This window comes from Phalaenopsis equestris, unplaced genomic scaffold, assembly GCF_001263595.1.
Source record: "Phalaenopsis equestris unplaced genomic scaffold, ASM126359v1 Scaffold000154, whole genome shotgun sequence".
In the NCBI taxonomy this organism is placed as follows: domain Eukaryota; kingdom Viridiplantae; phylum Streptophyta; class Magnoliopsida; order Asparagales; family Orchidaceae; genus Phalaenopsis; species Phalaenopsis equestris.
This window is the reverse complement of record NW_018164596.1, coordinates 721,805-743,888: the sequence shown is the minus strand read 5'-3', so window position 1 is coordinate 743,888 and position 22,084 is coordinate 721,805. Positions and strand designations below refer to the sequence as shown.

General features: G+C 31.1%; 1 protein-coding gene across 5 annotated transcripts in view; it reads left to right on the top strand.

Annotated features, from left to right (window-relative positions):
- Positions 1-10,806, top strand: part of LOC110021972 — a 55,520-nt gene extending 44,714 nt beyond the window's left edge. Inside the window, exons 4-8 of one of the 5 annotated variants that reach the window (XM_020720717.1) lie at positions 2,646-2,724; positions 2,814-2,873; positions 8,268-8,389; positions 8,520-8,591; positions 10,703-10,806. In XM_020720717.1, coding sequence (XP_020576376.1) covers positions 2,646-2,724; positions 2,814-2,873; positions 8,268-8,389; positions 8,520-8,591; positions 10,703-10,706 — 337 coding nt within the window. In that variant the 3' untranslated portion in view covers positions 10,707-10,806. Of the gene's footprint in view, positions 1-2,645; positions 2,725-2,813; positions 2,874-8,267; positions 8,390-8,519; positions 8,592-9,908; positions 10,357-10,613; positions 10,665-10,702 lie in introns of those variants that run through there. The other 4 variants (XM_020720715.1, XM_020720718.1, XM_020720714.1 and 1 more) reach the window with 4 other exon arrangements.
- The last annotated feature ends 11,278 nt before the right edge of the window (positions 10,807-22,084 follow it).

The window sequence follows — 22,084 nt, the reverse complement described above, 5'->3', positions numbered from 1 at the left end:
ACATCTCCTAATCTTCTCCACAATTTTGAAGAAAAATCATGCCCTAGAGTCCCCTCCATTCTAAGGCCCTGAAGGTAAAATTCTTATTGGTAATTTTGTACTTATCAATAGCAAATGATGCACCATAATGCAAAGGTCACCATGGAGCCATAATTCATAGTGCAACATATGCTATTTTAAATGTGGCATAAAATATTAAAAAATTATAAATAAAATGCATATATATTAATATATTTATTTTTTATATTAAATTTTAAAAAATAACAGTGTGTGCATCATTTTGTGCTATGGATATATATGGGTAGTTTCAGGGCTGGTTTGACCTATGGCTTTGATTGACTTTTTCACTTGGCTTAAAATCTTTTCCACTCTCCAAGAGGTTTTCCACACAACCTTGGCCACCCACCAGAACTGTTAGAAGCCTTACATCCACAACATCTTGGGCTAGGTTTATATTATAGTTTCCCATTATGTTTCTATCCTCTTTATGTTTTACACTTTTTTTTGGTTTTATTGTGTTTTATGGACTCATTCATTAATGGGGGGTGAGATGAGAAACAAAACATAAACAATAAATTTTCATTGATTTTTATGTACCGAGGAATGAAAAATGTGCTTAAAAAAGAGGTTTGAGAAAGAATACTAGATTTGAATGATTTTTTGTATTCTAAGGATAGAGATAGTAGGATCTGAGATAGTAGAATCGCTATTTTATAAGTGTGAAATGACCACAATCATGAATGCAGCAATACACTCAAGATTAATCTATAAAAATGTTGGTTGATGTGCTACTTTGAAGAAGATTCATGAAGGTGAAACCTTTAGTTCAAGTGAGATGCTTGATAAAATTTGGAGAATAGATAGGAGCGTGCAATAGTTGTTTTAAACCAAGAATTTGAATTGAACATATTATATTTGGTTGATTTGTTAAAAGATGGTTCGAGTGGTTTTTAATTAAAAGTTGTTTGAATTTTGATTTCTAGTTAGATTATAGCAAAAATATTTGGTTAAATCGAAAACCAAAATTTTATTATCATCTCTCTCTCTCCCTCTCTCCCTCTCTCCCTCTCTCTCTCTCTCTCTCTCTCTTTCTCTCTCTCTCTCTCTATATATATATATATATATATACATATATAGATTTGATTTCTCACTGTGCGCTTATATTTTAGTTTGATTTTGGTTTTTGCATTATAAAAATAATAAATAATAAATTTACTTCAATTTTTAAAAATTGGTTAAATTAGAACAAAATTGAATAAACAAAACTACATTATAGTTATGTACTACTTCTGATTTTAGTCAGCTCGAATTTGTCTATGATTTAATATGGTTTAGTTAGATTTACAGACATGCCAATCAATTCAACCAAATTGATCAAATGCACACCCTTGTAGATAATTTTACAATAGTTTGTTTAATACACTTATATATCTATATATGAGGACTAATAGAATGCCAAATAATTGAAGAATCATTGTTTTTACCAATCTTGATGTTCAATTTTAAGGTAATTATATAACTTATAAGCCATACAATGTGGCTATGAAAGCTGTAATGGAACATAAAGTCAGAAAGATCGCTGTAATGGAACATAAAGTCAGAAAGGTTAATTTATTATTGAGAGTCAATTTTGTATTTTTCCATAAAGTTTTTTTTATAAAGGTGAATAATTTTCTTCAGAAAAAAAATGATCAAGTAAATAAAGCTGTCAGGAACATCATATAATTTTGCTTGTTTCAAAATCACATAATGGAGAGCCATTAGAAAAAATCTTTGGAGGAATTAAAGAAAATGCGCACGCCAAACTTATGTTGGAATTATTAAAGATAAGTTTGTTATGCAATTTTAGTTAATGCTAAGAATTGCAAGTCAATATTGTTGGAAGGTTAAATGATGACCAATTTTTTTAAGTTTACATATTTGTATCTTATACACAAATGATGAGATTAAGATGAACGTAACTTTTAGAGTTAAAGATAAAGGGTGAAAGTGGACAAGTGTGCAGGTTTACAACCTTTCAAAATAATATCATATAGATGTGAAGTAAAATTTAAAAAGTTACTATTAGATCTCGACTAAACTATGTTGATTTAGATGCCTGAAAGTAAAAATGTAAATGAAATGTTATAATTTTGAAAACCTGGATAAGTTTTAGAAGTGAAGGGGCTTAGGCAAGAATTGCATTATAAATTGAGTGCACAATATAAATTTCGTTGGATTTGAAAGTGATTTTCATCTTATGTATTTTTGGTAGACCTAATGTAACTTAGCTATAAGTTATGCAAGCATTCAACATGAATTTAACTTCTTGTAATACTCTCAACATAGATGAATGGATCAGTATCATATACCCTCTACTAATTAAGATAAGACTAATAATGTTGAGTGATGTGTGATTCTACTCAAATAAATATCTAGATAAAAATTTATGCCATTCTTTCATTAGTGAAGTGCATCCATTTTCCATTTTTGTAAGTGCAATTTTTACTCTTCTTTTTTTACGTCTTTTATATATTTGGCATTACTTATTTTATTTGTCACAATTGCCATATATTTTATATATTTTCATATTGCGTTTGATTTTTCATCTATCATACTTGTTAAGGAGAGAAATGTTCTTCTAATAATTTCTTGTCTATCTTCAGCTTTAATCCCACAGATTCGTTTATATGGTTTGAGCTATATTCTGCACCGTCTGATCGTGATTTAGATCTCCTTGGTAGTGTAAGTGGGATTTTACTGCATTTTTCTGTGCACACTGCTCAGCCAGTTTTGAGTGTCGTAGAAGTGACTCATGCTCGATGATTCTGCAGGTAATTCAATCATGGTATGTGATGGGGCGTTTGGGAGCTTTCAACTCTTTGAACTTACAGGTTACGATATAGGCTAGTGACTAATTTAGTTTTACATTTAGAATGTACTTACATGAGTATCACTCAAAATTCATATATTTACAAAATTGGTGCTTATTTCATTTTTTTTTGAATTACCAAAGTCATGTATTTATGTGTACCAAGATCAAATTATTAGAAATTCGATAAAAGCAGAAAAGACATGGGGTTTTCTTATGAATTTTGATATTTGAGTGAGAATTTAAAAAATAGATGTAAGAGGGTGCTGATTTTGTAAATTAGCAATATTTTGAGTGATGTGAATGTAATTGTTCCTATTTTTTGCCATACATTCTTGTTCCTTATAATTATATTGGCAGTGAGATTAGCAAATTCAATCATCTATTTTACTCCTACATAGCATTTGTTGATGCAACAAAAATTGGGGAAGGATTATTCAAATATCCATACACAATGCCTGGTATGTACATTTGGAGGAATATCTTACAATATCCTTATATGGTGAAATGAGTTATGTTGGTACCATGAAACGTCCCAAGTAGTCGATTATTCTAGATCAGTTTTTAGAAGCACCAATGGGAGCTTAAATGTTGGACCAAACTTCATTTCTATAGAGTAGTTGTTCTAAGAAGATTGTCTTCTGACTTTTAGTAGAATTTAAAAATAGATTTTGTATAACTTAGGATAGTTGGTAGTTGAATATGGGGACTTTCTTTGTAAAGAATACATGCGTCTGAATATTAGAAAATAAATAAATCCTATGGGGACATAAATATATATATAAGGAAGCAAAAAGAAATTTACAAATTGAGTGCTAGCTTGAACACTGCATAATTTTGATGATATAGATATTATGACAGGCATCAAGGAAGGTGAATGAAATAGCAAAGGAAAGGTAAATGATATTTTCAAACTTTATTCATGACCTTCATTTGTTAAGATCTTGTTTACGATGGCTTTGAAATTTTCATTATGCGCACTTAATATCTAGGCGCTGGGTCTCAAGCCCTCGATGTGAAAAATGGAGGATTGCATTAAGTAGTCGATAGCCCACCTAAAAATTGTCGAAAAATTATGATATGAATCCATTAAATTCTCGTGTCAATGCTATGATGTCCTCTGGAAGCGATATATTGTATGACCTGAATACAGTGAAAAATGCGCAAGGGCCGCTACACCGACGCCTAGGTGTGGTGTCAAATAAGAAAGGGTTCCCACATTACGGACGGATGCAGATAAAAAAATTAGTTAATAAAACTAATATTAGGATAAGATTTTGGAATGTGTGCACTCTCACAGGTAAATTAATGGAATTAGTTGATATTATTGTTCATAGGGAAATAAATATCTTATGCATTCAAGTAACTAAATGAGTTGGAGAAAAGGCTAAGGAGATTGATAGCTTATATTTTAAATTTTAGTATTCTGATAGAACTTGCAGTAGAAATGGTATAGATGTAATTATAGATAAGAGTTTGAAAGATAATGTTGTAAAAATTAATAGAATTAAAGGTAGAATTATAGCCCTTAACATTGTTATTGATACTAAAATTTTTAATGTTATAAACACTTATGCTCCTCAAGTAGGTTTAGATATAGGTTCTCAAGGAAAATTTTGGAATGACCTATAAAATTTAATACAAATGATACTTTTTAAAGAAAATTTTTTTTTTGTAAGAGATTTAAATGAACTTGTTGGTAGAGTGGTAGATTTTAGAAATATTCATGGTGGCTATGGTTTTTGAGTGATTAATGAAGAAGGCAAAACCACATTAGATTTTGTTTTAGCGTATGATTTTATTATTACTAATACTTTATTTAAGAAAAGAGATGAGCTTATCATTATTTATAAGAATGGATCTAATAAAATACAATGATTATTTTCTTATGAGTAGAAGAGATTGTCGAGAATGTAAAGATTGTAAGGTCATTCCAAGTGAAAATTTAAGTACTAAACATCGATTATTAGTTTTGGATTCTATGATGAAGAGTTGTAAGATAAAATATACTAGAAATCATTCTCATAGAATTAGATGGGGGCAACTAAAAGACAAATAAAATTATTTTAATGAGTAAATTTCAAGATTTTATGATTCGGGATGTTCATGAAGAAACAAATTTTTTGGAATAAAGTAACAAACACTATTAAATAAGTGACAAAAGATATACTTGAAGAGTCAAAAGGAAAAATTTTTATATATAAAAATAGCTGGTGGTGGAATAATAATGTGTATGAAAAGATAAAATTTAAGAATTTGGGATATAAAAATTGGTTTAAATGTAAAAGCTTAGAGAATTAGGATAAATATAAGTTGACTCGTAAGGAGTCTAAGAGAACAATTTTTGACGCAAAAAATTCTGCTTTTAGTGATATTTATAATAGATTATATACTAAACATGGTGGAAAATATAAATATAAACTAGCTAAACAAAGAGAAAAGAAAAGTAAGGGTTTAACTCAAGTAAAGTGTATTAAAGATGAAAATAAAAAAGTTCTTTTCTTAGAATAAGATATTCAACATAGATGAGTTAGCTATTTCGATAAACTTTTCAATGAAGTTTTTGAAAATACGATCGAACTTAGTGATCTTAATATTGTTAATAATAATAAAATTTTTTTTTTACCGTCGCATTAGTAAAAAGAAGTGTAGGAGGCTTTAAAAAGAACCAAGGGTGGAAAATCAGTAGGACCTGATGATATCCCTATTGAAGCGTAGAAAGATTAGGAGATTTGAGAGTTTATTGGCTTACTAAACTCTTTAATATTATTTTAAAAACTAAAAATATGTCTGTGGAGTGGGGGAAGAGTATTTTGGTTCCCATTTTCAAGAAATTTTCAAGAATGCCCATTTTCAAGAATGAAGGGGATGCACAAGAGTGTGCTAATTATAGAGGAATTAAGTTATGTGTCATACCTTAAAATTATGGGAGAGGGTAATTGAACATTGGTTAAAACGTGATAAAAAGATTTCTCATAATCACTTTGGATTCATGTCAGGCTGGTCTACTATGGACACTATAAATTTATTGAGAGGTTTGATGAAGAAGTACAGAGAGACTAAGAAGGATCTAGAAATGATTTTTATTGTTTTATAAAAAACTTATGATAAGGTTCAAGAGAAATCTTTTGGAGAGTTCTAGAAAAAAAAGTCATTGATATGACTTATATTGAAGTCATTAAATATATGTATATTAGAGTTGTTACTTGTGTTCGAACAGGAGGATTGATCAAGTATTTTCCTATGTCAGTTGGACTATATCAGTGATCGACTTTAAGCCCGTATCTTTTTGATTTAGTTATGGATGCGCTTACTAAACGTTTGCAGGAGAATGTACCTTGGTGTTTGCTTTTCAATGTTGATATCTTTCTTGTAGATAAGACGAGAAAGTTTTTAGGAAAAACTTGAATTATGGAGGTCTACAGTGGAGTCGAAAGGCCTTTGTTTGAGTAGAACTAAAACTGAATACATAGAATATAATTTGAGTAGTAGTAACTCTAGAGAGTTGTAATTATGAGTGATCAAATCATTAAAAGGTATAAAATTTTTAGATGTATCGGGTCTATTGTTCAGATTGATGGTGACATAGATGGGGATGTTATTAGTAGAATTCAAGTTGGTAGGTTGAAGTGGAGAAATGCTTTGGGCCTATTGTGTGATAGAAAAGTACCGCTTAAACTAAAACCAAAATTTTATAAGATGGTGCTGAGACTTGTAGTGCTCTATAGCGCAAAATGTTAGCCTTTAAAAGGTACATAAAACAAATTTATAGTTTATGCAGTTCTAATAAACGAGACCTCTTCTAATAATTTAGTGCAACAAAGGAAATTAAAAAAAAAATTAGCTTACAGTAAATATAAAATATCTAATATAGCATATGTAATTTTTGAGGCATAAAAATTAGTAGTTATTGATCAACAAATGTGAGACTCAAGTCATACCTAAATGTAATAATTTTAAGCATTTTCGTGCTATGACACTAAAATATAATGATATGTGTAAGAGCATGATTTTTTGAGTGGAACTGCATAATTAAAATGAACAAATTTCTTAAAATTACTATGCCATTAGAGCATATTGTAGAGACTTATATTCTTTTTCTTATAGAATTATTATTAAATTATATATTTCATATGGATCGAAGAGAGCGTGGAAACAAGTCACACACATCCAAGTTTAGTGCGGTAGAATTGACACTACGAAATTGTGATATAGTTAGGAAGGATAGGTGGCGATGATTATTATATTATGAAGTTTGTTGGGATAAATATTGAAGGTAAAATAATGAGAAAGATTTAGGTGTTTTTTTAGGTACATTGGAGGAGGAGGAGGAGCAGGAGAAGGGGAGGTGGTGGGTTTGGGGGTCGAAGGGATGTGAGGTGGAGACTCATGAATTTACATTAATGAAAAAATTTGAGCAAATTTAGCATTAATATAAATTTGAAAAAAATACCTGCGTAGGCTAGATTTAGCATCTTGTGCATCACTTAACAAGAAAGCATTGAAATGGAAGATTCCTATTTAATTGGAAAATACTAATGTAATTATATAATGGTGATTAACGAGATCGATGATGCTCTTAGAATAGTACTCTTCTAATGTGGTTTAACTATTAAATACTTTTTTCTTCAGTTCTACTTTCACTAATTCATACAAGGAGAAGTTTTGAGTATGGTCATATGTAGCTCTATCAATGGAATTCATGAGACTATAAATGACATTACTTGTTATCAATAAATTATTTGTGTGACATTTTTCCTTAAAAAATGATATGCAAATTTAGTTGGTGTGATATTAATGATTATGAGCCAACATTGCTTGATGATCAGGCATATGTGAGAAATGTTCCGGGATCGATTAAACACTATAATGAGATTATAGTTGATATCTTTGTGTGACTAAATAGCAGTGAGGTATGCATCTCAGTTTTTTGTAAAATTGTAATTAGATGGTTATGTCACACATTAAAAAATTGGGCAATAAATTCTTTGATAACTTGGTTAAGTATAGCAGAAAATATTTTGCTAAAATTATGTGGTGAAAAATTTGAAAGATCTATGAAAAAGCAATTCATGGGAGTGGTCCTAGATCTATAACTGTTGAAGATAAGAAACTGGAAGATAGACTTAATTGGTCTGGGTATGTACAATAGGTGTAAAAAATGTACCAAAAAGTGGCCGAGTGGATAAAATTAATCAGAAAGGATTAGAATGGATAAAAGTACATAAAGTAGCATGGATTTAACTTATGTATAATAAATTTAGGTGAAGTGGATCTGCCACTTCAAGCAAATCTCAATAGGAATGAGTTGAGACTGACGATTGATAAAGTTGATCGCAATAAAAGCTATGATTAAACTGAAAATTGAGTATTTTTGTGGAACTTCTTGTTCATTTCTATTCGTTGGGTGATGCAGTTGGCAAACTCATCGATGAACCATGATCCCTTATATGATGCAGATGTTGCTGCTAAGATCATGCCTTCTTCATTCCATGACATAAGCGATCTAGAGTTCCAAGACAACTGGGGCCGAGTTTGGTAAGCTTTGAAAAAAATATATATAGTTTTTGTTTCTTTTTTTGGGGGTGTCTAACCTATATTTAGCAAGATTTGCATTAAAATTGGTCTTGTTTTGCATGACTATTTACCCAATTACGTTTTATTACAGGGTGGACCTCGGAACTTCTGATTATTTTGCTGTGGATGTACTACTCAATTGTCTGACTCTATTGAGCTCAGAGTAAGGCTCATTAATTATTTTTGAATTCCTTCCTGTAAAATAATTTCATGAACAAGTTCATTGATACTTAGTGTTGGTTTTATGGATTCTGATATTTATTAGAATGACGTAAAGGTTATAATTTACATGATTAATGCTAGATTTATTCTATGTATGCAAGAAGTAGAAATAAGGGAACTTGTTTTTATTTTGAACTATTAAACCTACAATGATAAGAAATGGATCGAGCCTCTCATAGCCCACATTGATGCTGTTATAAAAGGTACAAAGGGATGAAAATGTTAAATTATACAACACCCATGTGAAGGCTAAAGCTCTGAATATAAATATTGTAACGGTCTGCAGCAACCTATTTTAGGTTTTAGAAATATGATGTGCAACATACTTAAAATGTTTTGTAGTTTCAAAAAGAGAGGAAGATTTACATACATACCGCTCAATTCACATGTGTTTACATATTCAACTCCCAAAATTTCATGTATACCATGTTACCTATGTTTGACAAGGTGTATTTAATTTTTTAAAAGTTAAAATGGTCGTATTTTTGTTGTGATATGAAACATTTGGGTTGTATAAATATAAAAAAATAAAGTTTAGGTGTTAGATGTGTAAATATATAGAAATTAGGTGGTTTGTATATAAATGTCCCAAAGAGATAATATTGGAATTCTATTCTATGGTAGGTAATCAATCAATCTTGGCCTAAGGAAAGACTATAACTTGATTCTGAACATTTCCGATGCAATTAAATTCAAGTCGGCTATTTTTATCTTGCAACCGCTGGTTGGTTAGTTCTTGAGGCGAAAGGACCTTATTCAAGTTTATGATGTAAATTGCAGCAATTTTGCATTTATGATAGTCATGGATTATCCCTTTAAAAATAGAGGGCATTTTAAGAAGAATGCGTGAGATTTAGGAACGATGAATCAAAGAATGATTATGTTTGAGAGATGGTTGAAATAGAACTAATTAAAGATAGGATTCTTGAAAATAGCCTTAATTCCAATCACTTTCCCTTGGATTTTTATTTTATTGAAAATTTCTAGGGAATCAATCCAATACCACCTGCTACAATACTACAACTATGTTACCATTGCTATAGTATCACATCTTAAACGTATAAATAGTAGAACATACTCATTAAATGAATAGATAACATTAGTGTCAGATTAATCTTAGAGGAAAATGGATATACCTGAGGTAACTGTGATAGAAGATTTGTTCTTCCCATTAAGAAAATAAAAAATAATAGTTTCACATTCTTATGCATTCTTCCCCTCATTCCTTGTATGATTATAGCTTTCATTCTTTTGCTAGATACTTAGGTATTCAACAGGTGGTTTTTGGAGGCCGCCGCATGGGAGATTGGGAAGAAGGAATGACAAGTCAAGAAGATGGTTACAAATTCTTCAAGATATAAAACGAGATGCTGTTGTTGGCATAAATTTCTGAAAGAAGTCGGATTCAAAGCCAAAAGAATGTTTAGCTTTGTCCTCTCTTTTATAGAGGTCACCGAAATCTAAAACTTGCAGAGAGAACAATGAGGCTGGAGTCCATACAAGAAATTGCAGTGCATATGGACAAAATACTATTATATTACGCATGAACAGCATGATGTTGATCAAATTGTAATGTAATTTTTAGTTTTGTTTATGTTTTCCTTTTCTTGGTGTGAAATCTAGTTATTTTTCAAAGGTGAAATGTAATGCTTTAGGACATAGAAGTGAACTTGTTAATTGTTTATAAATCCATCTATAATTTGAGCTTGAATCAGCATCTACTTGAGTATGATCTTAGTAACTAATTATGAGTTTAATTCAACAATGCAAGCTGGCTTATAAATCTATTTGTTTATTTTGAAAAAAATAATGGATGATATCTTATTTGTTTTGGTCTGATTTAATTGGTTTGATAAAATTGTCAACCGATCTAACCGAACTGAGAGTTTGCGCAGCCATAGTTATATCTCCTTAAACTTGATTGATATGATGTATCTTTCATCATTACTGATTAAAATTGCAGATTATGTATTGCCATGCTGTGAATGGGAAATGCGAACATCCTGCTCATCTCTGATTTACCTGATGAAGAGAAGCTTATTTGTTTAACAGCTGACACGGAGAGCACCCTTGAGGAGCTTGATTCTAGCAGATTTTGTAATATTGGTGGGCTTTATTGATCGGAATAGATGGAGTGGTGTTATGATGAAGAAAGCCAACGACAGGAGATCCAATCAGCAAGGCTGCCAATTGGATTTATGTATGTATATATTTTAATTAGTTTTGATTTCTCATTCTTCTTTTATACTTTAGTTTGATTTTTTATAGTTTGCCATTAAATGTTTTAATAAAGATGAATTATTTTCTTTGGAAATCAATGATCAAGTAAATAGATTTGTGTCGGGAACTTGATATAATTTTATCTAGTTTGAAATGACAAAATAGAAGACCCTTAGAATTTTCTTTTTCTTTGGTTAAATTAAGGTAAAAGTTTATTCCAAAGATATGTTGAAATTATTAAAGATAAGTTTAATATGCAATTTTAATTAATGCTAAGAATTGTAGGTTAATCTTAATGGAAGGTTAAATGATGATCAAATTTTATAGGTTTGCATTTTTGTATCTTATATATAAACGATGAGAATATAGATTAATATAACTTCTAGAGTTAAAGATAAATAGCTAAAATGGAAAAAAGTGTACCAGGTATGCTAACTTTTAAAAGAGTGTCATATTGATGTACAGTTAAATTTAGAGAATAACTATATGATTGATAAACTATGATGATTCAGATGCTTGAAAATAAAAATATCATTAATAGTCAATTGAGTGCAAAAGAAATTAAAATGTTAAAATTTTGAAAACTGTGATAAATTTTAGAAGAAAAGGGGCTTAAGCACTTTGAATTTCATTATAAATTGAGTGCACAGTATGAAATTTCATTGGATTTGAATGTGATTTTCATGTTTATGTATCTTTGGTAGACCTAACATTACTTAAATTATACTTAATGCAATCATGCAAAATGCATTTAACTTTTTGTAACATATTCAAGATAGATGAATGGATTAGTATCATGTAGCCAATCTCTGTTAGATAAGACTAATAATGATGATGAGTGATGTGTGATCCTAGTTAAATAAATATCTACATAAAAATCTCTCCTATTCTTTCATCAGTGAAGTGCATCCATTTTTCATTCTTATGAGTGCAGCTTTTACTTTTCATTTTTGAGGTCTTTTGTATATTTGGCATTACCCATTTTATTTGTCCCAGTTGCAATAGATTATATCTCATAGTGTTTTTGATTTGCATCTAGCTTGCTTGTTGAGCGGAGAAAAGTTATGATTTCTTCTCTACCATCAGCTTTAATCCCATGCATGATTACTTGGTAGTGTAAGTCTGGGCTTTACTGCATTTTTGTATGTCCACCACTCCACCTGTCTTGAATGTTATAGAAGTGACTCATGCATGAAAAGTTTATTTGAGTATGCATACATAATGCCTTGGTACATACAGTTAAACAAACATCTTAGGATATCTTTACATGATAGAATAGTTAATATATATATATATTAAAAAGAGTTAATACAATTGGGACATAAGTATTTATGAGTGAGCAAAAAGAAATTTGCTAAGTGGCTGCAAAGCTTGAACACTATATAGTTTTGATGATGAAAAGATCATGATAGGCATTGAGAAAGGTGAAAAAAATAGCTAAGGTAAGACAAATTATATTTTAGAACTTTGTTCATTACCTTTATCTGTTAGGATCTTGTTTACCATGTCTTTGAAAATTTTATCTTGTGCTCTTAATATCTAGGATTTTTTAGAAAAAAGTTTTATGTGATATCTTATGGTATATGATTAGCTTTGAAGAAGATTGATGAAGTTAAAAATTTCTAAGTCTAAGTAACTTATCTATTCAAAAGAGTTTGGAGATGTTGAAATATTATATTTAAATGGCTTTTTATCTAATGAAATCCTACATGGTAATTGGCTTTTAAATAATAAAGAAAATTTATTTGGCGACGACTTTAAGAGTATATGAATACACTGTTTTTGATCATTATTGCAATGAATCTTATTTATCATATGATAAGTTATGAGAAAGATCTAGGGAACAAGGTTTGAAAAACTTATATTGGTCTAAAAATATGTTGAAATGATCTAAGGATGTAGGCCTTTCTTTATGTGGCAATCAATGGTGGTGTGTGACATCTCCATTCTTTTTATGCTGGTTTGAGCCTACAATAATTTTGAAAAATGAATGTAATCAAGTATTACAAGTTTATATTTTGTGGTCATTAAGAAATTAAAGAAATGCCAAATTTATTTATTATGTTAGTGAATATTTTTTATTTATATCAATGGTTAGCATTGACTCTGTATATTTGTGTATGATTGTTTAGATTCTTATAATTGATAATAAAGATAAGATGTTATGGTATAGGTAGTTCCAGTAGGTGTGACCTCTTCTAAAAATCATTGCAATATCGGAAATTTAATAATTATTGAACAACAATTGTGGATGAATTAATTGAAACCTAAATATAATATTATAAAGCCTTTTCATGCTATTACATTAAAATATTAGGGTACAAGTAAGAAAACGATTTATGTGAGAAATTAGGTGGGTAAAATGAATAAATTTCTTGAAATTACTATGCCATTAGAGAATAATATAGAGACTTGCATTGTTTATATATAGAACTATTGTTAAATTATATATTTCTTATGGTCAAAGGGGGCATGGCACGAAGTCACAAACATCCAAGTTTAGTGTGATAAAAGTGATAATAAGAAAATGAGATACAACTGGGCAGGATGGATGGTGATGATTATTTTTATATAGAGTGCGCTAGGGTAATTATTGAAGAATAAAATAATGAAAAAATGATTCAGTTATTTAGTTATGTACATTGGAGTGGGGGGACAAAATGATATGACATTTACATTAATGAAAAAGTTAGAACAAATTTAGCATTGCTATAAGCTTTAAATAATTGCTTTCCAAGGCTGGATCAAGCATCTTGTGCATCACTTAACATGAACAACTTGAGAAGGAAATATTCCTAAATGGTTGAAAAATACTAATATGATGATATAATGTTGTTAATGAGATTAGTGATAGTGTTAGAATATTGTTATTCTAAAGTGTTTTAACTGTTAAATTCTTCTTTCTTAGTTCTATTTTCAGTAATTCACACAAGAAGTTAGAGTATGGTCGTATGTAGCTCTTTCAATGGAACGACATTATGCCCAAGTTATTATCATTTATTTATTTTGGATAGATTTTTATTCTTTGAAAAATGATATTCAATTTAATTGGCATGGTATTAATGATTATTGAGCCAATATTGCTCCATGATCAAGCATAGGTGTGAAACATCCATGGAACTTATATACATTAAATAAAATAATGACATTGTAGTTGATATTTTTGGGTAACTAAATTAGAGAAATTTCTCAGCCATACTATGCAATGAGAGAATACCCGGAAGGTATGCATGTCTATTTTTTTGTAAAATCACAATTAGAAGGTTATGTCACACATACTTAAAAGTTGGGCAATAAATTCTTTGATGACCTGGTTTAACAGAACAAAAATATTATGTTTGTTCTCACCCTTTTCTACGCTAGCCAAAACGGCCTTCTTAGTGTTGCCATTTTCAGATTAATCTTTCTAGGCCACTCTCTCTTAGAAAAGTAAAAGAAAAAAGAAAAGGCTTAAGTTTGACAAAAATTAAGAATAAATAAGAGCAGCTACGACGATATCTATATAAAAAATTTCTTACAACATAAATTGAAGAAGTGTAGTCTAAAAGAAAGTAGATCATACTTGCCCATGAGAATTTACGAGAAATATTCTATAAAAATATCTTCATAGCCAAAACAGCCAAAACAAAGTACAAAATCATTTTTTTTTTTTTTTGTTTCAAAGAGACCTCCCAAGACAACGTATCATTGTGGTCAATTACATCATGGGGAATACTAAAAAAAACTCAAGATACAAGGTGTTGTATTAGCTTAATAAGACCCTAAATATAAGTAGTCAAGAATATTTTTGGTGGTCTTTATAGGGTGAACCTCCAACCGTAAGGGTGAAACTAGGTTTCCAAGTAAAGGATGAATCAACATAACCTGACAGGCAGTCGCCACATGGAGGAGAGGTCCATGAAATGAGCCCTTTAAGACTCGACAAAGGAAATGAATGCGTCCAAAATGGAGTATATAAATATTTAGGTTAGCAAAAAATTAAACGGGTAGAGATAGCTTATTTAGAGCTCCATGGAACAGTCATCCCAATTTATTAGGACCCGAGATCTACTAAGTCGTGGAGGTAGTCGACCCAATCTGACTAAGGATCACTTCATCAGCAACTCACATGTTGCATCATCCGAAGCAATCCAATAAACCTAAAGTTATGAGAACAAAACATCTAAGCTTCTATGACTAATTGAACTAAAAACGTAGAGTAGGGATTAAATTTTCCATGGGTATGGAAATAAAACTTACATGGAAATAAGGAGAGATGAACAATCCAGTTACAAAGCTAAGCCACCCCACAAAATGCTTACAAATATGTCTGGATCAGAAAATCCTCTAACACCCTATGTCATAATAGATAGCCACCTAAGCGTATATAATTTATGTTGGGCTAGTCAGATTGATAAAGTGAGTATAATGCAATATGTATGTAATTATCTAACACATCATAAGAATGGAGTCTTTAGTAATATACAAGGGGATATATTCATTCACTTATGATCGTTTTAAATTCGGTCTGAAGGCCATACAAGAAACTAAAGTACAAAAAATAAAATTGTTAATTCTAAAATCATGCAAAAATTTAATCGTAAATTTTATTATAATAGAACTTTTAAAGTTAAACCCTATAGACAAGATTTAATCCTAATGAGTCAAAATGTGAAAGTGCATCCATAAAAATCATAGGCTCAGAAGAAAAAGTAAACACATGTAAATGCAACAAAGTAAACTTTTAAATAATAAAATAGACCGGGTTCCACTAGGTCGACAACATATCCCATAAAATCAAAATGATGGTCGAGTTTCACATGTACAGTCAATCCTAAATCTATTGAACAAATGTACAGTATATAATTAAGGTGTGAGGCACTAGCATAAACTACTAGTCCTCTCCACATAATTTCACTCGTCAAATGTCTCAGAAACTCATACTTGTATCTTATTTCTTGCACATATTCTTCTAATCTCTTAAAATAAATAGAGAAAGTCAAAAAAGAAGGACTTGACATGCACGAAAGGGTTAGTATAGGCTATTTTATTCAACATATAAAAAGTTGTATCCAGTGGGAGGAGGGTTAGCCAACACATTCAAAAATGTGTTAGTTTAAGTCATTATTAGCTCCTCCATGTTAGATATGATGCTCTACAAGGAAAAACACCCTCATATACTAGTGCAAAACTCTCATACTCGATAAAGAATTCAAAAAAGTACAAAATATACAATAGCTAGCACAAACTGAACGAACCATTACAGTTCACAAAAATCCTTAACTTAATCTTAGTCCTAGTTATAAATGTGAACTATAAGGTATTGTTTAAGTATCATCTACATGTAAGACATGCAATGCAGGGATAAATGGTCATACCCATAGGATCTAGGCAGGGTGTCCCTGCTTTAACACTTAAATAAGTTAGCATATGTCACCCTAAGTGGCTAATGTTAACTTAAAATTATTTTAGGAATGGTCTTATGTGATCTAGTAAAAATATAATAGTTCAAGTTACTCGTTCGAACATGAAAATGAGCAATGCTCATTTCCCTATTATTATCACAAGTCAAACTAAAGGTCACTCAAGTACTGTCACTAGGGTGCTGAATCACAAAACCTAGACCTATATATAATGCAACAGGACAAAAGGTCTTGTCTAAAAGAATAAAACAGTTAGGTGTATTGACATGCATACAAAAAACAAATGATCACACAAGTGGGATGTATCTTGGGAAAAAAACTCCAAAAGCACTGACACTAGATCAAAACTCCACTAAGGCGGAAATCAAGATATGTATGCAATATGCTCAATCAAAAAATTTTGGGATTTAAGCCAAAAAGCTCGGACTCAAAGTTCAGATATCATGGAAATGACTAAATGCAAAAATTGCATGCAAATGTAAGTAAAACACGCGAGAGAGACATGCAAGAGGGATCCTCCATTTGAACAAATGGGTGGATCAAAAAAGCAGCAAAAACAAAAATATGCATGAATGCAAAAGCTCCTCCAATCATTATAAGGAGGCTGCTATAGCGTCATGGAGATGAGGAAATTGAATGAACCCTAGAGTGTGGAAGAAAAGGAGGCGGTGCCTGGACACCGATGAATGGTGCTTAGGCGTTAACCCCTTTTACTCGCTGAATAGTAAGTAAGCAGTGTCGACATCCTATAAGCTTGATCTAACCTATACCTAGCTAGTGGAAGGGCTTAAATACTATTCTATATAACTCATGTCGGTGGTCAAAAAAGGACAAAGTGGAATAAAACAAACTTACATATAATCGTGTTAACCATGATATGAGTGGTGTAAGTTTTTCCAATCACTTAAAGTCGGAGAATCACCACTCATATGGAATGTTGTACCAACAACTTAGGATAGTAATCCCAAGATCCCTGATTAATAAAGCTGGAGAATTTATGTATTTTGAATAACCAAACTTGGCTAGCGGATCTTTGTCAGGAGGAGTGACGCCACCCATACGGTACTTTGACACATAGACAAAAACCCTTTCAGTCCACCTGGTCTATAAAGACTAGGGGACCCGTACGGTTTGGTAGAAACTAAACGCAAGTGATTAGAAACCACATATAGTAGGATTCCTCTCTATAAACCCTAACTCAATGAGCCACTTGGTCTTATCAATGACAATTTGCTTGACATCTAGCTGCATCCTACAAGGTGATTGCCTTACTGAGGTGGAAATTGGGCTAGTAGATAATCTATGAATAACTACATCAGGATCTATACTAGGCATCTCAACATAGATCCACATGAGACAATCACTAAACTAAAGGAGACCATCCACAATTTGAGAATCCATTGACTCCAATAAGAAGCTACTAATGTAGGTGAGATAGGGTTTTAATCTTTAATGAAATTTATCTTTATCAAATCATCAACCGTTAAAGACACGTCATCCTAGAGTTTGAGAGGAGCATTCTGGATATTAGATAAAGGATCAGCATGGTCAATACGAGGAATTATAGGTACCATACTACAAGATTCATGGTGAAGTTTGGTCTTTGTTGAACTTGATGATCCAACCTAACTCAAACCATGCATATCCTGGGTGAATTTGTTATACCACATCTGCATACACATATGAGATTGGTGACTGAACCACATCATAGGTTGACAACTATTACTCAACAAGTTATTAATCACCGAAGACAAGTAGTAAGAGAAGGGAACACATATATTTCTTCATTAAAATTATCATAAATTAATACATTGTAGTGTCCTGATGGAGAAACTACACTACGAATTATAATAACACACTTTCTATAACACTCTCTAAGAGGTACATAAAATGATGCAAATCATCAATAATGGATATACTTATTGAAGCCAAGTCTTTCAAATGTTGGTAGGGTAGGGACTCGATCACCAACACCTCATTTAAAATGCTAGAGTAGATAATTGAGAAAAAAATAATCTTGACAGGGTGTCTGCACCCTCAAGGTCTCTTCTTCTAAATCTTCTAAGATCAAACCTTCCTTTAGCCGAGCAACACTAATATTTGCAATTGGCAAGGAATCATCATCAAAATCAATCTCCACTTAAATCCAGGCCAACAAAAAGATGGGTAAGGGTAACTCACCTTGAACTGCAACGAGGCAATGATCGGGGCTTCTATCTCAATGCTCTATCTCATCTCTAAATAGACAGAGATGGGCCAGTGGGGAAAAAAATGTTTCATGGGCATTGCAACACCAAAAATGGATAGAAGACAAGCATGATATGAAACCTTCACATATATTTTGACCTCATAAATTGGAAGTAGTTGGCAATCACTGGGGATACAAAACTCTTAACCTCCTAATATGTACTTCATACACTAATGAAGGGTTGAAGGTACCATCACATAAGAATGAATCCATGAATGGTCTAGCAACACTCTAAAAGATGTGCTATTATTTATAACATGAAACTTAATATTAGTCTTCATTTACGTAAAATAAAGAGGAATAATAGTGGTGTCAAGTGGGTATGACCTTTCTCATTGAAGCTATACAACATGTGATAGTCATAACAAAAAATGTCTTAAGCTGAGGGATAATAACTCAAGAGTATGGATGTTGATAATAATCACATACACACCATGATCAATCTTTATATGGTTCAAATGATTTTTGTATGCTAATGTTGTTACATACAACATACAGTTTTGGTCTACCACACCCAATAACATGTCACTATCAATATCAAGCACCTCATGAGGAGGGCTTAACTCTCTCAACTTCTTCTCGATGAAGTAAACACGAAAAAATTCATGATTTAAAAACCAAGGTTTCTCACAACTCAGGTGACAACATGAGCACGTAATAAACACTCAACAACACTGATTGATTCTAAAGGGGAGCTAGAACAAGATAATCCATTTGCCAAAATAGTTATCCAAGCTCTTAACTTGAGTTAGAGGAATGGGGGGTATTTTTAGTATCTCGAGTAATGATGTTTTTCCCCTTATTTTGGGCAACGAGCCTTTCAGCTCTAGACAAAAGTAATCAACTACTCCTTAGCCATAGTTGTTGAATGTCCTTAACATGGAAAACAGATGGAACTTCCCCATCACAAAACTATACAAATAATTCATCAGATTGAGGTTTTGGATAGGATGAGGTGTTCTCACTTTTACAAGAGTATTCCTCATCATCATGTACTTGGAAAATATTACCTAATCTAAGCATAGATTGAGTATCCTCCTCACAATCTAAAATACCATACTCATTAACAATATGAAATCAAGAAGAGTAATAAAAAAACTTACTTTTTTATTGCATGGGAATTAATATAAATTACAAAATAATCATTGGGGACATAACCTAGAAATATAAACTCACCCACATCCACTAGTAATATCTCACATGATACAAACTCAAATGTTACCTCAATTATTGTGGTGGGAATTTGACACATTATAAATTTACATGATTTCTCTACTGTAAATACCCCATTTGTTTCCTTATTTATCATGATTATATGATTTTGGAAGACTTATTTATGATATTTTATAGTTTAAAGGGTTGAATATGTGTTGCGAAGCCAAAATACAAAGAAGGGAAAAAAAAAGCTGGACTGATATAGTTACACCACTTTTTGGTGTAATTATATTCAGCTCTCTGTGTATGGTGTAATTACGCTAGGATCAAGCATAGATACACAAACATTTGACATAATTACACCAAGCATTAGCATTGATATGCTAATAACAACCAAAGTCTTATTTTGGAATCTTTTGGTATGGAAATTTTGGTAAGAGAAATATAAGCTGGTGCTTTGACATGCCATAGAGAGGCTTATAGCACTTGGGAGTCTTCTTTCAGATAGTGATAAATTTTCTTAGTTAAGCCTTATGATTTCTCTTCCTCTTTTATTGAGGAGAAACTCATAGAGTTACTTTTACTTTTATAATTGAGAAGTTGTGTATGTGAGAGAGATCGAGTGTTGTCGTGTGAGAAGGATTGTGGAGGGTTTTTCATTATACGATGAGGACTTAGTTCTAAGTTTGTGTACTTTCTTGCATTTATATTTTTAATGTTTGCAATAAAATCTTCCATACTTTTCTATCTCATGTCTTGTAGATAATTTATTTTCATGCTCCTTTGATTAAAGGATAGAATTTTTTGGGTGGCTTATTTTTACCATGTGTTTACCCATAAATGCTTTTAGCTTTGATATTTACATGATTAATGTGTTAACCTTATGATCATTATTTACTTATAATCAGATCAATAAAGATATTAAATTTTCTTGTGATCTAGGATTTCTAATTATTGTCTAGTGGAACGATTAGGTTAACACACGATAGTCTATTGGAATATATATTGCCATTAAGAAATTACAACCTTGATAGAGGATCTGAGAAATTCTAGTAAAATTTAAATAGATATGTTCTTTTTAACTGTAATATGATTTCAAACTATTCTTATGACCTAGACATAGGCTAAAGAGTAGGGAAATTTAGAGGGAAAATATAGAGGAAACACTATACTAATGTCACAAAAGCTTGAGACTTACCACCTTTGAAGTGCTCAAATTTGCTTCCTACCTTTTTTGGTACTTCCATTTCTATTGACTTCTATTTTAGGATTGTGAAAATTTTCATTCTTGGACTTAGATCACTTTAAACTAGATTCAAAAGTATAGTTCACTAGAACATTCTTTGTTATGAATATTTTTTACTACTATCCTTATGAGATCAATGCATAGACTCTTTATCCAAATATTACTTGATTGAAATGTATACTAATGTGATTGACTAACCTGCCTCATAGTAAATTTTGAGCATCATGTATTTGGCACTGTTGGGGATATGGGTCAATATTTTTTTTATTTTAAGATAATTTTAGTTGAGTCACTTAGATTTTAGGTTTGAACTGCGTCATGCTTTATTGTTTATTTGTATTTTTGTTATAACTCTATTATATTATTGCTTTAAAAAAATATTAAATTCCAAAAAAAATGATTTAGATCTTTATTTTTGTTCCTGTGATTACATATTTCATGTTGTGATGTGTTTTCCCAATATTTTTTTCCTGTTTTACTTAGTTTTTTTTAGTTTTTCTCGTGTCCAATTTAAATAGTGTCACCCTTTGTACACTTCTCATTACATATATAGGAGAAATTTAGGTAAGCTGATGTCACTTAACCCTGAAATAGAAAAAGTATAATGAAAAAATTCAAAAAATTAAAATTGAAACCCTTAAAGATGATAAACCCTTAAGAAGATGACATGAACATATTCAATCCTAAACAAATCAAACTAGCATCATTGACTTTCTAGGCAATAAATAGAGAAAAAAACTTTTGTTGTTAAACATCATCACAACCCAAGTACACATGTTGACGACAGAGATGACACTAGAGAGAAAAACAATCAAGGAATTTTTATGATTGAAAAGTAGCATTTCTTTTTGTGAATGAACACACGATCCCATGATCGATCGCGAACAACTCACACTGACCTCTAACCTCCAACAATAAAGCCCTCAATGCTCCCACATCTCAAAAAAGTAGCAACACTTCTTTTCAATGTGAGATTTCTTTTTTTTTTTTCCCTACATTAAAAGACCATCTCTTCCGGCAATAGAAAAAACATACATTTTGATTTAAACAATCTGATCAACAAACAATACAAAATGTTAGTTTATCAAGGTTTAAGACTCTTTAACTTTTCCTCAAACTTCTGCATGAAATTGCATCCATAACATTATCAAGGAATTATACAA